The following is a 15,077-nucleotide window of genomic DNA, read 5'->3' as shown; positions in this document are numbered from 1 at the left end:
GTTAGCAAAGGCATAGAGAGCTTTTGGAAAACTCCATAAAAGAGTTTGGTGAAATAAACACTTGAAGAAAAGCACAAAGATCAGTGTTTACAGAGCCATTGTGCTGTCTACTCTCTTATATGGGTCCGAATCATGGGTCATCTACAGCCACCACCTGCGTCTCCTGGAACGCTTCCATCAACGCTGCCTCCGTACAATCCTAAACATCCACTGGTCAGATGATGTGACCAATCCATCTGTTCTAGAACAGGCAGCAGTCACAAGTATTGAGGCCATGTTGCTGAGAACACAGCTGTGCTGGGCAGGGCACGTCTCCAGGATGAAGGACCAACCACCCCCTCCCTATGATCGTGCTCTGTGGTGAACTTGCCACCGGCTGCCGCAAGAGAGGAGCCCCGAAGAGGAGATACAAGGACTGCCTGAAACAACATCTCAACCTTGGCCACATTGATCTTCATCACTGGTCTACTCTGGCCTCCAATCGGGAGGTCTGGAGACACTCCATCTCTAACGCTGCTGCTTCCTTTGAGAACGCAGCAGGATCACCATCGAGGAGAAAAGACAACGCAGAAAGAACCGTGTCCTGTCGATCCCATCCAAGGAGTCTTTCTGCTCTACCTTTTGCAACTGGACGTGTTGTAGTGGTTTGGACCTTTTTTTCCCCCAGAGGGCTGAGAAAAGTGGTAGACCCCAAGGGGTGGAAACTCCTGGAAGTTTTGAAGTTCTGCCCAATGGGCGCTCCTGCAAAATTGTAAACATACCACAAACCCACCGGAAGAGATGAGTTGTATTTTGGTTGTTATTGGAGAGGTGGCCATGTTGTAGAGCCACGAGGAAGGGGTTCTTAGCCCCTTGGGGCCTCTGGCCCCCTCCCAGCCCCGGCTGGGGGGCTGCAGGGACCTGGAAAAGCATAAAGCTGGGCTAGGTGCCTGTAGTTATGCCGGGAGATGTTTTTCTCCATGGGCACAGAGCAACAGCCGGGACTGACCTGAGAAACGGTGGCAGAGAGCCAGAGATAAGGACCTGAACTGAAGGAGCAGCAGAAACAACATGCAGCACCAGACAGAAGACTCCTGGAAAGGGAGAGAGAAAGGAGAGCCAGCAGCTGAGAGATAGAGTTCTTGGGGGTAAGACTGTACCAGAGTCCCCAAAACTCCCTTGGAGACCCTCTTGGAGAAGAGGGACATGGACTCCTATTTAGGAGAAGAATTTTAGACATGCAGCACCGGAGAGAGAGAGGAGTTGAGAAGCTCAGGGCGTCCCGGAGCTGGACCGGGACGGCCAGATGGAATGCGGGGGGAGTTGACCTTGGCTCCCCCCTTGCACTGCTGCCACGGTGGCAGCCTGAGAGACAGGGCACAGAGGCCCTGCAAGAAGGAGCTGAGTCTCCTGGGATACCAGACCGTCACGAAGACCCCCCTGTGTCTTCGTGATATGACGTGGTGATACAACCTTGTCTGGGGTTACGAAGCCCACGGAAGACCCCTTTGCCTGTGTCAAGGGGGCTGAGGGAGAGTTTGGATACCTCCCATGTGAGTGCTGGCAGAAATCCACCTATCAGCTGCTGCATGTGGAGAAGACAGACAGACTGCTGCCTCAGAAGATGCTGCTGCTTAAGGACTGGAAGGGATCTGTCCTTCTTTCCCTCCTGGACTTTTATTTGGAGGGAAGAAGAGATCTGGTCCATTGTAAATACTATATGTCATGGTAGAGATAGTTGTGATCATGTGTATAATGTGATATGGTATTTATTTGTATAGTCATTGTAATATATTCCCTTTCCCCCACTTTGAGTCTGGTGTGTTTTGTCTGGAAAACCCATCTCACATTGGGTTGAGATGTGGGAGGGGGGATGGAACTTGGGAATTGGATTTTGGGACTATCTCAAACCATGACACCCACACAAAAGAACCAACCAGCAGATCCACATTCCAGGCTGAAGACCCTCCAAAGGCTGTGGGAGGGTGTGGGGTTTTTTTAACTCTCTCCTCAGAAAGGGGAGGCACTGCCTGGAGGATGCCACTTGCCCCTGCATGGTCCCAGTTGCTCCCAGTATGATCCCACTATGAGTCCAGTAACCCCCAGTATGATCCCAGTAAATTCCTGACACTTCCAGTGGATTCAGTGAATCCAGTTTGATCCCAGTCATCCCCAGTATGCTTGCAGTACCTCTCCCATACTCCCAGTGTTATTGCAGTCAGTCCCAGTATGGTCCCAGTATGGGCCCAGCAGGGGCCCAGCTGCTCCCACTCTGATCCCAGTTGCCCCCAGTGTGGTTGTTCCAGGATGGATCAGGAATGGGGACCCCTCTGTGCCCCCCCCTTGTGTCACCCTGTTCTGGGAGAGCTTTGGGGGGACATCTGCACCCCAACACGGCATCCAACACATCCCAAAGTGTGCTGGGACCCCCTTAAACCACTCCACAGCCCCCAAGGAACCTCCAAACCCACTCAGAGTCCATCCAGGACTCCACCTAACCCTTTTTGGGGGGACTTTCATGGGCTCTGGTGTTACTGGGAGCCTCCCCTGGCTGCAGGCGAGGAGCTCTTGGGTGAGAGGGGGTGTTGGGAAGGGGGGGTCGGTGAGGCAGAGGGGATAAAAGGGGTGGTGGGACCCCAAACTGAGTCGGAGGGGAGTGAGACCCCCCCAAAAGTCGAGGGGGAGGGAGGCTGAGAATTGGGTTATGATGGGAAAGGGGTGGGAGAGGTCAGAAAAATGGGGAAAAGGGGAGGGTGGGACCCCCAAACTGAGCAGGAGGGGGCTGGGGATTGGGGGAATGATGTGTAAGGGGTGGGAGAGGGGGAAAAATGGGGGTTGAGACCCCAAAACTGATCTTGGGGCGGCTGGGGATTGAGGGGACCATGGAAAAGTGGGAGGAACAGGGAGAGGGGTGGAAAAGGGGGGGTGGTCTGGAGGGATGGACGGTCCCATGAGGGTCTTTGGGCACTGGGGGTTGGGAAAGGGGGGTGGTCCCCCTGAGCTCCCAACTTCCTCTGGGGTACTGGGGGCTGCTGGATCCAATCTCAGCCTTGCATTGTGCCAACAGTTGAAATTTAGAGCAATTCTAGAGGGGTGACTGAACCACGTTTGTCCCCCAGGCTTTAATAATGGCAAATCAGATCTATTGATAGAAAATGAATTATTTATTTTTGCAAATGATGACACAGAACAGAATTATTTAGTGAACAGTAGAAACACTAAAACTACCAGTAGTACAGGATAAGGTAGGACAGGGCACTACACTAAAACAATTGTTGAAGCAATTCTACTAAAGGTGACAAACAAACAATAATTCTTAATTAGAGATGGATGGAACTCCCCCAGACCAGCGCTCGTGGGGAGATCTCTGCTCTCAACCTCCAGCAGTGACCCTGGGGGGTCCCCAGCCAAGGTAGGAATCTCCACACACCCCCAAGAAGGGTTCTGTTGGAAGAACCTGCCCCTGGGAAAGGGGATTGGCCCTTTCTGGTAGAAACCCAGGGACTGACAGTCCTTGGACTCCAGGGCTTCCCTCACCATCAGGGGCTTCATTTGGGGTCGAACTAGTCTGGGGTCCAACATCTCCTGCCTTGTCCCGGCCCCTCTCAGCTCAGCACTGACCCCTTTGCAAATGGGGCATTGTCTTGGGGCCATTGCAGGGGGGATGTCCTGCCCCAGTGTCCCAGTGTTCCTTTAATTGCCAGAGGCCCTGCAGTGTCCCAGTGGCCCCTTGATTCCATGACCTTCTGAAACACCTCAGGCTTCCTTTGGTTCCATGAGGCCCCCCTGTCACAAAGGCCCCTGGATTCCATGAATTCCGCAGTGTCACAAGGTTCCTTTTTTTCCATAGGGCCCTGCAGTGTCCCAATTGTGCCTTGACTCCAGGAGTATCCAAATTCTCCCAGGGTTCCTTTGGTTTCAGGAGGTCCCGCAGTGTCCCAGCGACCCCTTCATTCCAGGCAGGCCCAGGGAGACGAAGGCAAAGACGGAGCCCCGACCCCCGTCAGCATCTTGGGGGGGCGGGGGGGCAGGACCCGGGAAACGGCGGCGGCTGCTGGGAAGGGACTGGGAAGGGACTGGGATGGACTGGGATGGACTTGGATGGACTGGGATGGACTGGGATGGACTGGGATGGACTGGGACAGACTGGGATGGACTGGGATGGACTGGGATGGACTGGGATGGACTGGAATGGACTGGGATGGAATGGGACACCAGGATACACTGGGACAAGGACGGGGACCCAGCAGGACCCCCCAGGAGCAGGATCCGAGCACACTGGGACCCTCCAGGACCAGAACTGGGGCAACAAGGATCATACTGGGAGCAACTGGGACCACACTGAGGGCTACTGGGAGCAACTGGAGGCCACATAGGATATAGTGGGAGGGCCTTGGAGTCACTGGGACCATACTGGTGGAAACTGGAATGTTACTGGGGCATCTGGGAGTGCCTGGGAAGGACTATGAGCATGCTGAGGGCTCTACTGGGATATACTGGGAGTGTCTGCAACCATGGACGGGGTAACTGGGACCATACTGGGAGTGACTAGGACTACATGAAGGGGAATTAGGACCAGGCTGGGGGCAACTGGAAGGAATTGAGTGACTGGATTTACAATAGAAGCAACTGGGATTGAGTGGGACTGTCAGGAGGGAAGACCAGGATTACTTGGAGTGACTGGATCTGTGCTAGGGGCAACTGGGACCATGATGGGATCACAGTGGGAGCAGCTTGGCCCATGCTGGGAGCAACTGAGACCACACTGAGGGTGACTGGGGTCATACTGGGATCATACCAAGAGTGAGTGGGATCATGCTGGAGGTGATTGGGATCATCCTGGGAGCAACTGGGAGTGCACTGGGAATGACTGGAAGTGGCTGTGAGCAACTGGGATCATGCTGGAAGCTTCTGGGGGCAACTGGGAATGAGTGGGACCACATGGAGGAAACTGGGAGCAACTGGGAGAGACCAGGAGTGACTGGGATCCTCCTGGGACTGACTGGGCGCTGAATCCAAAAAATCGGTCCAAGAAACTGCTCAGAGACTTTTTTCTCTTTAAGCAGCAAGGTATTTGTTTATTCAACGTTGGGAGCAAGCCAGCTGGCGCTGGACAAACTTGCTCCAAGGCTTCACACAAAATCAGCATTTTTATGCAATCTTCAGCTGTGATTAAATGCATATTCAAGTGATTCCAACATCTATCTCTGCATATTAATAACAGACGGAGTATAGGTGGAGCTCAGGCGGGGCTTGGGGCGGTGCTTCTCTTGGCCCTCAATCCTGAGGGGACTTCCACTCTTCCTCCATGGCTCTGGGGGCTTCAACTCATCTTCCTCAGCTTGACCTTCCTTCTCTTCCATTGTTCTTGACCCGCTCATTGAAGCTTGGAAAAAGCCCTGGCTCCCGGCCTATTCCTCCTATTCCAATGTCTCCCTGATCCTGCTGTCTCTCTAATTTATCCCCTCTAGGCCTAGGACATGTTCCTGTACTATTCTCTGAAGCTTTGCTCCAGTCAGTAGAACAGAACGAGCACAGATGGTCTTGGCTGTTGGGAGCTTGTTAGCAGGCCCAAATTTCTTAGTGAACTCTTTTGGGCCTGGCCTCCTGTTTCACCAGGGACACAGCCCGGGCCCGGGTGTTCCCATTCCCATTCCATGTGTTTGCATTCCTGTTCCAGGTGTTCCCATCCCATTCTAGTTGTTCCCATCCCATTCCAGGTGTCCCCATTCCCATTCCAGGAGTTCCCATTCCCATTCCATGTGTTCCCATTCCCATTCCAGTTGTTCCAATTCCCTTTCCAGGTGTTCCATCCCATTGAGGTGTCCCCATTCCCGTTCCTATTGTCCCTCCTCTCATTCCTGGTGTTCCCATCCCACTTCTGTTTTCCCCATTCCCAGTTCCTGGTGTTCCCATTCCCATTCCAGGTGTCTCCATTCCCATTCCAGGTGTCCCCATTCCAATTCCTGGTGTCCCCAGTCTGCTCCCAATGTTACCATTCCCATTTCACGTGTCCCCATTCCAATTCCATGAGTTCCCATTCCCATTCCTGTTATCTTCAACCTGCTCCCAATGTTCCCATTCCCAATGTTCACATTCCCATTCCCAATGTCCCCATACCCATTCCAGGTGTCCCCATTCCCATTCCAGGTGTTCCTATTCCCATTTCAGAGTTTCCCATTCCCATTCCTGATGTCTCCATTCCCATTCCAGGTGTCCCCATTCCCATTCCTGGTGTCCCCATTTCCATTCCAGGTGTTCTCATTCCCATTCCAGGTGTTCCCATCCCCATTCCAGGTGTCCCCATTCCCATTCCTGCTGCCCCCATTCCCATTCCTAGTGTCCCCAGTCTGCTCCCAATGTCCCCATTCCCATTCCAGGTCTTCCCATTTCCATTCCTGCTGTTTCCATCCCATTGCTATTTTCCCCATCCCATTCCTGTGATCCCCATTCCCATTCCAGGCATTCTCATTCCCATTCCAGGTGTTCCCATTCCCATTCCAGGTGTCCCCATTCCCATTCCCCCTGTCCCCATTCCCATTCCGGGTTCCCAGTGAGGAACTGCGGGATGCCGGAGCAGGAGCCAGAATTTATTGCCCAAAGCAGGAGATTTTCACACCAAAATTAACCCCCGGTGATGTCACCACTGTCCCCGTGATGTCACCAATGTCCCCGTGATGTCACCAATGTTCCTCTGATGTCACCAATGTCCCTGTGATGTCACCGCTGTCCATGTGATGTCATCGATGTTTCCATGATGTCACCACTGACATTTCCCCTGCTGGTTTACCTTAAAACCAGCACACCAGGTCTGTACCCAACGGGGGTCCCTGTGGATCATCCAACGCGGGTCCTCCCATGGCTGATGGAGTTGGAGCAGCGGCCGAAGCTCTTCCCGCAGTCGGGGCACTCGGGGCTTCTCTTACCGGTGGGTCCGTTGGTGGGAGGTCAAGGAAGAGCTCTGCGTGAAGCTCTTCCCACACTCCCCACAGTGGAAGGGCCTCTCCCTGATGTGGAGGCGACGGTGGGTGTAGAGGGTGGAGCTGTCCCACATTCCCTACACGTGTAGGGCTGTTCCCCAGTGGGGATGTGCTGGTGGCTGAGCAGCTTGGTGCTTGTGCTGAAGCTCTTCCCACATTGCAAGCACTTGTAGGGCCATTCCCTGGTGTGGATGCAATGGTGTTTGCAAAGGCTGGAGCTGTCCCTGAAGCTCTTCCCACACTCCGCACACGTGTAGGGCCTTTCCCACTGTGGATCATCTGGTGTCGGAGCAGGGTGGAGATCCGATTGAAGTTCTTCCCACATTCCTCACACATGTAGGGCCTTTCCCCACTGTGGATCATCTGGTGTCGGAGCAGCGTGGAGCTCTGAGTGAAGCTCTTCCCACACTCCCCACACGTGTAGGGCCGTTCCCCACTGTGGATGCGACGGTGCATGCGGAGGTTGGAGCTCTGATTGAAGCTCTTCCCACACTCCACACAGGTGTAGGGCTGCTCCCCAGTGTGGATGCGACAGTGCTTGCGGAGGTTGGAGCTGTCACTGAAGCTCTTCCCACACTCTCCACACGTGTAGGGCCATTCCCCAGTGTGGGTGTGCTGGTGCCTCAGGAGGTCAGATCTCTTACTGAAGCTCTTCCCACATTCTAAACATCTGAAGGGCTTTTCCCTGCTGGGAGGCTGCTCAGGGACCACCAGCTCGCAGCTCCGCCTCAAGCTCCGGCCGCCTTCCCGGCACACGCTGGCTCTTTCCTCCTCACAGCCCCCTGGGCTGGCTTTGGAGCCCCTCCTGCGGGGGCATCTCCGGCCCTTTTCCTCCCCGCTGCCTTCCTGCGCCGGGGAGCCCTTCAAAACGGCCTCTCCCACCAGGCTCTGCCGCCGGGATTTGTCCTCCGCGCTCTCCGGCCTCACCTCGGGGCCTGGAGCAGGAAGCAACAAGGACAGGCAGGGGATTTACCTCCGGCCCACAGGGAAGCCCAAGGACATCCCCCCAACTCCGGCCCCGGCAGGACGGCCACAAAAGACCGACCCAAAGGGGCACTGACTTCCTCCTCACCTGCTTGGGGGGCCCGCGGCATCTTCCTCTTCCTCGCAGCCTCCTCCTCCATCCGCCCAACCTTTGGGAAGCAGAAATCCTGCTGGGGGGGAAAAACAAGGTGTGAGCGCGTTGCCTTGGGGGTTTCTCCTGCCCAAGTCCAGCTCTAGGACTCACCGGGCAACTTGTGCCCATAAAAACCCCCAAAACAACAACATTCAGCCAAAAATCCCCTCCTAGAATTCCCCCTCTCTGCTCTCTGGGGTTAGGGGGGTCCCCCCTGTCTGGCCTGATGGCACTTCTGCCTGCACTGGGGGTCCCCCTTCTCCGGGCTGTCGGGGGGATTGAGGCTCCGGGGGGTTCCCACTCTCTGGGGTCCCCTTTAGTGTTGCCAGGGGGGTCCCAGGGCTCACTTCTCCCCACTCTGCCTCCCGGGGCCGGCCGGCCCTCCTCTCTCGCCTCCCACCCTCGCAAACCTCTTGGCGCTCTCGGCTCCCACCCCGCCTCAAGGCCCCCCCTCCTCTCCACACTCCAAGGCCTTCCCCCTCTCCGGGACCCCCGCTTAAGGGGCCCGTCGCTCCCTCTCTGCTCCCCCCCCCTCCAGCATTCCGGGGGTCCCCCAGCTCCGGGATCGCCCCTCTCCGCTCTCCCCACTCCGCGGCTACCGGGGTTCCCCCCCGGCTCTCACGGGGGGCCCCCAAACCGCTCTCGCCCCCCCGCCATTGCCGAGCGACCGCCAGGACCTTTTGGCTGCTCTTCTTTGTGCTCCCGCTCGGCTCCTCCCTCGGCTGGGCCGCCGCTTTTGGGGGGTTTCCTCCTCCGGGATCCGCCCCCTGCAGCCCTTCCCCCCCTGGCCCAACCCCCTTGGGCCCCCCTTGGGCCCCCCTTGCCCAATAAGTCTGATTATACAGACAAGCAATTGGTTTGAATCCACAAAACCCAAATGTAGAACCCAGCACCCTGGGGCATCAACAAAGTGCTGTTCCTTGGGCCCCCCCCCCCAGTCCAAAGTAAAGGGAGAGGAGAAAAAAACCTGCTGGTGGGAGAGCTGTTGCAGTCTGGTCAAAAGTGGGGATTGCAGTCCAGTTGAGGGGGGTGGTCTCAGGCTGGTTGAGAGCAGTGAGCTGCAGTCCTCCTCTGGATCCCACGAGTGGTGGAAAGGTTCTGAAACTCCAGGTTTATATATTCTCCAGTTCAGGCAGGAATGCCCAGTCCTCCCCTCAGAGCGGGCAATTCCATAAAAGGATGCTTAGTTCTTCCCTCAGAGTGGGGAATTCCATAAAAGGCTATGAGGATGCTCAGTCCATAAAAGGATATGAGGGTGCTCAGGACATCCCCCCCCACCTGGCAGGCCTCTCCTGACAACAGTTCCTGGGAAAATGGCATGGAAGGCCATAGAATCCACAGTTTTGGGCTACACCCATCCAGTGAGGAATCGGTCCCAGCTGTTCTAACTAGGACACTGTGTCCGTCATCGCTGCCATCATCATCATCATCGGCCTCGTGGCAGTCGCTGTCTGGAAGCTCCGATCCGGTAACTCCCGGAATGGGGGTTGGGAAGGGGCACGGATCTGCCCGGCAGCATTCCGGGGATCCTGTGCCACGGGTGCTGATCCCGCTTTCTTTCCACAGGGAAGAGGGAGGGGAAGGGATACGACCCCGCGCCCACCAGTGAGTCCCAGCAGCGTGTGTGGATCCAGATCCTCTGGGCAGGGATCCCAGGATGGATGCCGGGATTCCAGAGGGGAATGGGGCCTAATGGCTGGAGCGGGATTGGAAGGGGATTCCAGCTCAGGGCAGGATTCCAGAGTGGGCTCAGGTGGAATTGTGGACTGGGATCAGGGCTGGATTCTGGAGTGGGATTGGGGTGGGATGGATGGAGTGGGATTGGGGTGGGATGGACGGAGCAGGATCAGGAGGGATTCCAGAGCAGTTCCTCCTCTCCCTGGGCTCCACAGCCGGCTCCATCCCCTGGGATGGGAACAGGGACATGGTGACTCCTTTCACCGCTCTCATCCCAGCAGGAATCACGGCCTGAACAATCCTGGAGCTGGATCCGCCCCTTCCCTCTCCCTGCGGAAAGGCAGGAGCTGCTGGCAGAGCTCATCCCGCTGCTCCCACCCACCCCGGCCCCCCTGCGGCTCTTCCCGATGAATCAACTTCCTGCTTTTTCCCGTGTGAAACCCAGGACCACAATTATTCCTGAGGCTTTAATTTGGGTGTGAAAATCTCCTGCTTTGGGCAATAAATCCTGGCTCCCTCCTCCGGCATCCAGCAGTTCCTCTGTGGGAACCAGGAATAGGAATGGGGACAGGGGGTACTGGGATGGGGACACTGGGAGCAGGTTGGGGACACCAGGAATGGGAACTCCAGGAATGGGAATAGGGTCATTGGGAGCAGGTTGGAGTCACCAGGAATGGGAATTGGGACAGGGGGAAAGGGAATGGGGACATGGGAGACCAGGATAGGGATAGTGGGGACCGGAACGGGGACACTGGGAGCAGGTTGGCACAGCAGGAAGTGGGAAGGCAGACTGTCGTAGGTCAGAAATTGTGTGAACAGTTTCTGTTGCATTTCTGTGATTTCTCCCCTGGCATGGCTGGGTGCAGATAGTAAAAAATGCTGCGCCACTAATATGGCTGCAGGCCTTGTGCCAAGATGCCAGGGAGGAGTTTTTGGGAGGTGAATAAAGTTTTCTCATCTCCTATGACCACCTGTTGTGGTCCAATTAGCAGGGAACAGCAGAGCATGTTTTCCTTATGTAACCAATGTTGTGTGAACAAGAAGCTGAGCGTCATGAGCACTATATAATCTGTCTTTCTCCTAATAAATCCGACATTTTGCCTGATCATATTGATCCTGGAGCAATCTGTCCATACCCTTCCATCAATAATTGGTGCCTGCAATACAGGGACTCAAAGTTCGTCAGTTCTTCGGGACAGAAGACAAACGGAGAGCCGAAGGAAGCAGCTGTTAGAGACAGCGCTGAACCCCGGTGCTGTGATCAAAGCCGTGCACGGTCAAATTGGAAGCTCGCCTTGGCCCGGTGAGTCAGCTGGTGGGAGTATGGGGTCCACTGATTCTAAAGATGAAGAAATCGTGGGAAGGCTCCTCAAAAATATAGTCTCTCTAAGAGAGCCAAATTATGATAAAAAAGCCCTTGAAGGGTTAATTGTCTGGGCGAGAGCAAAGAATCTACTCCCCTCCGCTCAAGCAGCCTTTGAGGTATCCATTTGGGGTGCTATTAAGGCTCAAATATGGGAAGAAATGGAACGAGGGTCTAAAAATGTTAAAAGATATAGAAAATACCCTAAAGTTTGGCGCTTGGTCGTTGAATCGCTGAAAGAGTTAACTACGGATCAGCGAAAACTTGTAACTGCTCAGGGAACTTTGCCGGGATTTAGTGAGACCGCGGCGTGCCTCCGAGCCGATAAGTCTGTTAGCGGGGAGGTCCTAGTGCCTGCAGAGACCGTAAGAAATGCAGGAGCAGCGGAGACCGACGCTGGCACTCTGCCAGCGCCACCGCCCTTCTCTGCGCCTGCGTTGCCAGCACTGCCACCTTCTTCTGAGCCTGCGCGGTCAGCAGAGTCAGAAGTTGTTTCTGAGCATGCGTCATCTGGAACAGAGCTGCTAGAAGCCTCCGAGCCACTAGATGTCGCTACATCGCCACTGCCTGGACTCATCATGTCGCCTGAAGTTACGTCATCAGCAGTCGTCTCTTCAGAACCAGGAAGTGAAACCATGGAAACTGTGGTCGCAGCAGCTGGAGTTGTCCCTTCAAGTGTTGCCGTAGCAACTGAAGCTACTTCGGCAAGGTCTGCCGCCTTGGCAGAGGCTGCTACCATCCTAGTGAGAGCTACCCTTTCGGCAGAAGCCACCACCGTTCCGACGGGGACCGGGGCCATCTCCGAACCGAGCATAGCTCCTCAGTCTCCCTCAGTTCTGTTGCCGAAGGAGGACGAGAAACTTAATCGTGATAATGCACAAGAGTTATTTTCATCATTTCCGTCCTCAGGCTTGTCTCCTCATGACAAGAGCTTGGACAATGGAAGCGAGAGAGCTATTATGCCTGCAATAAAAGACCTTAAGGACACCTTATTGCTTTGCTTTCAAAAGCTTGAGTCTAAATTAGAAGAGAGACAGCTTGTGCAGCTGAATACAACCCCCTCTAATGTTTTAACTTCAATTGAGAGTGAACCCTGGAAAGCTTTGGACTGGAAAATTTTAAAAGAAGTTAAAATGACTGTTATGCAGCATGGTTTAAAGAGTAATTATACACAAATAGTATTATGGTATCTTTTTACTGCTCATCTGCTGACACCATATGATATTCGTAAAATTATATCTATGTTACTTTCCCCTTTCCAGCAACTAGAATTTTTCACCGAATGGAGTGTCAGGTGTGCAGCAGTGGTTGCACAACCTAGGCAGGAAGGACACCCTCTCTTTGGTGTTTCTGCTGACATGCTCATGGGTTTCGGTCAGTATGACAGTGCATATTTGCAAAATCAGTTTCCAGATGAGGTATTAAAAACTAGTCAAGCTTTAGCTTATAAGTCATTGCTTCTCATAAGAGATGCAAAGTCAAGACTCCCATGTATTTCAATTAAGCAGGGACCCACGGAACCATACGATCAATTTGTAGATCGTTTAAATGAGTCAATAAATTCAGATCCAGACATAGATAATGACGTGAAAGCAAAATTCTTAAACATGCTGGCCTATAATAATGCTAATGAAAATACAAAACAGGTTTTGGATACACTACCTAGGAGTGCTACTACAGCCCGGTTTTTAGAAGCTGCTGCAAAAATGATCCAACAAGAGAAAGCAGCCTATTTAGCTGATGCTACAACTGCAGCTATAAACCCCCTTTTGTCTGTAGAAACTGACACTTCAGATTCAGACATAAGTTCTGATGATGATGAAGAAGAAAATAATACTGGAGTTTAGAACAAGTCAGCAACATTCCCAGAATTTTTTCAGAATTATTGAATAATAGAATTAGTATAGTGGAGTTTGTTGTAGAATAAAACTGTTATAAGTCTAGACTTATTAGCATAAGAGTATTTAGTAAAAACATTAGTGATTTAAGAATTTTTAACACACTTTTGCACAAAGAAAAGGGGGAAAGAGAGATATCAGTTTTCCTCTATTGATTTGCAAAAGTGTTTCATATGTTTTAAGTTTTTTGTCCACAGGTGTTCTCTGATTATCTGCACATAAATGAAACCCTGGAAAGAAGCTGGTTCTTCAAAACAGAGCTTCAAAACAACATCAGTGTTGTTGCTGTTGCAGGTGACAGTGAATTGCCAAGAGGACACAGTGTTTGGTCTTATTGAGAGCACAATTTTTGGGCACAGTTTTTTCAGTATTACAAATGCACAATTTTTAGGTATTATGAGCACAATTTTTTGAAGAAGTACATAATTATAGAGGTTTAGAATTTAAGAAAGTATGTTGTGTGAACTTTAGATTATTCACTATATATTAGTAAAAGAAAGTTTATCTATTTGGTTAAGAAGCTTTAACATCATAAAGTACTACGGAATTATAACTTTTTAGCTCATAAAACACACTGATATGGAATTCAAAAGTATGATTGTGTGAGTGTTGACAGTGGCCACTGTGAGAGTTTGTATGTTTGTATGTGTGTGTGAATGCATGATGATTAATGTGTTTTGATCCAACAAATACACAAACATCTCCAAATAAACACAGAAGACACATAACAAAAATAAATAAAGTTCCATGTCCAGAAGTGTTTTATACTGAATAAAGATTTTCAAGAATAAACCCTATATTTAGAAAAGCACTTTTAAGAAAATTTAAGAGCACAAACTTTGAAGTTATTAAGTTGTTAAGTTTGTTAATGTACTATTATTGTTATATGTAATCATGTTTTATTGATATGTTATTGGTACAATAAGGAGTATTGTAGAAATGCAAATCAAACTGTTCAAAAACAAAAAAGGGGATTTGTCGTAGGTCAGAAATTGTGTGAACAGTTTCTGTTGCATTTCTGTGATTTCTCCCCTGGCATGGCTGGGTGCAGATAGTAAAAAATGCTGCGCCACTAATATGGCTGCAGGCCTTGTGCCAAGATGCCAGGGAGGAGTTTTTGGGAGGTGAATAAAGTTTTCTCATCTCCTATGACCACCTGTTGTGGTCCAATTAGCAGGGAACAGCAGAGCATGTTTTCCTTATGTAACCAATGTTGTGTGAACAAGAAGCTGAGCGTCATGAGCACTATATAATCTGTCTTTCTCCTAATAAATCCGACATTTTGCCTGATCATATTGATCCTGGAGCAATCTGTCCATACCCTTCCATCAATAGCAGACAGGGATGGGAACCCCAGGAATGGGAATCAGGACAGGGATGGGAAGCCCAGGAATGGGAATGGGGACAGGGATGGGAATGGGGACAGGGATGGGATCCTCAGGAATGGGAATGGGGACAGGAATGGGAACCCCAGGAATTGGAATGGGGACAGGGATGGGAACCCCAGGAATGGGAATGGGGACAGGGATGGGAACGTGTCTCTGCAGGAGTTGGTTCAATACAAAGGTCGGTCCCTGGCTCGAGGCCACGGGAAGCCCCTTCTTTGGGAATGTCTGGGAACCAGGTGTCAGAGGTTTGAAAAGAGGTGTTGGAATTGTTTCCCAGTGTCCCCCCCATTCCCATCTGTGTCTCCCAGGATGGGGTGGGTTGGAGCGGAGCCGCAGGCGCTGGGCAGGGGCAGTGGGGGGAGGGCGGCTCTCGGGGACACCGCGGTGGCCGCGGGGAGGGCGGGGGGTCCTTTGTTCGGGGGCTTTTGGGGTTTGTCCGGGACCGGACAGAGCGGGAGCTGGTTTTGGCCACCTTGCTCTCTTTTCCTGAGAGGAAGTTTTTTCCCCATGGGGACACCTCGTGGAGAGCGACCGAGAGAGAGGGAGAGAGAGCCCGACCCATCTGGGAGCGAGGTGTTCTGCTTTGGGGACTGCCCCTGGGAAAAGGGACTCCTTCACTGCTGGCTGCGAGCACACGGGGCTGCGAGAGCTTTGAACTGCCGGGACAGTTTCTCC

General features: G+C 52.6%; 1 protein-coding gene and 1 long non-coding RNA gene across 2 annotated transcripts in view; one reads left to right on the top strand and one right to left on the bottom strand.

The window, feature by feature from the left end:
• Positions 1-10,009, top strand: part of LOC135405761 (class I histocompatibility antigen, F10 alpha chain-like) — a 152,203-nt gene extending 142,194 nt beyond the window's left edge. The window contains exon 6 of the mRNA XM_064640343.1: positions 9,643-10,009. Within this exon, the coding sequence (XP_064496413.1) occupies positions 9,643-10,007 (365 nt within the window). The 3' untranslated portion in view covers positions 10,008-10,009. The remainder of the gene's footprint in view (positions 1-9,642) is intronic.
• Positions 10,010-10,697: 688 nt separating this feature from the next.
• LOC135405188 (uncharacterized) lies at positions 10,698-11,402 on the bottom strand. The gene is made up of 2 exons (XR_010425785.1): positions 11,320-11,402; positions 10,698-11,092 (listed from the first exon to the last, which is right to left on the bottom strand). It is a non-coding gene; the product is annotated as an uncharacterized LOC135405188 (long non-coding RNA).
• Positions 11,403-15,077: the final 3,675 nt, after the last annotated feature.

The sequence above is a fragment of the Pseudopipra pipra genome, chromosome W (genome assembly GCF_036250125.1).
Source record: "Pseudopipra pipra isolate bDixPip1 chromosome W, bDixPip1.hap1, whole genome shotgun sequence".
In the NCBI taxonomy this organism is placed as follows: Eukaryota; Metazoa; Chordata; class Aves; order Passeriformes; family Pipridae; genus Pseudopipra; species Pseudopipra pipra.
The sequence above is the reverse complement of the archived record's forward strand: the minus strand, read 5'-3'. Positions and strand labels throughout refer to the sequence as shown.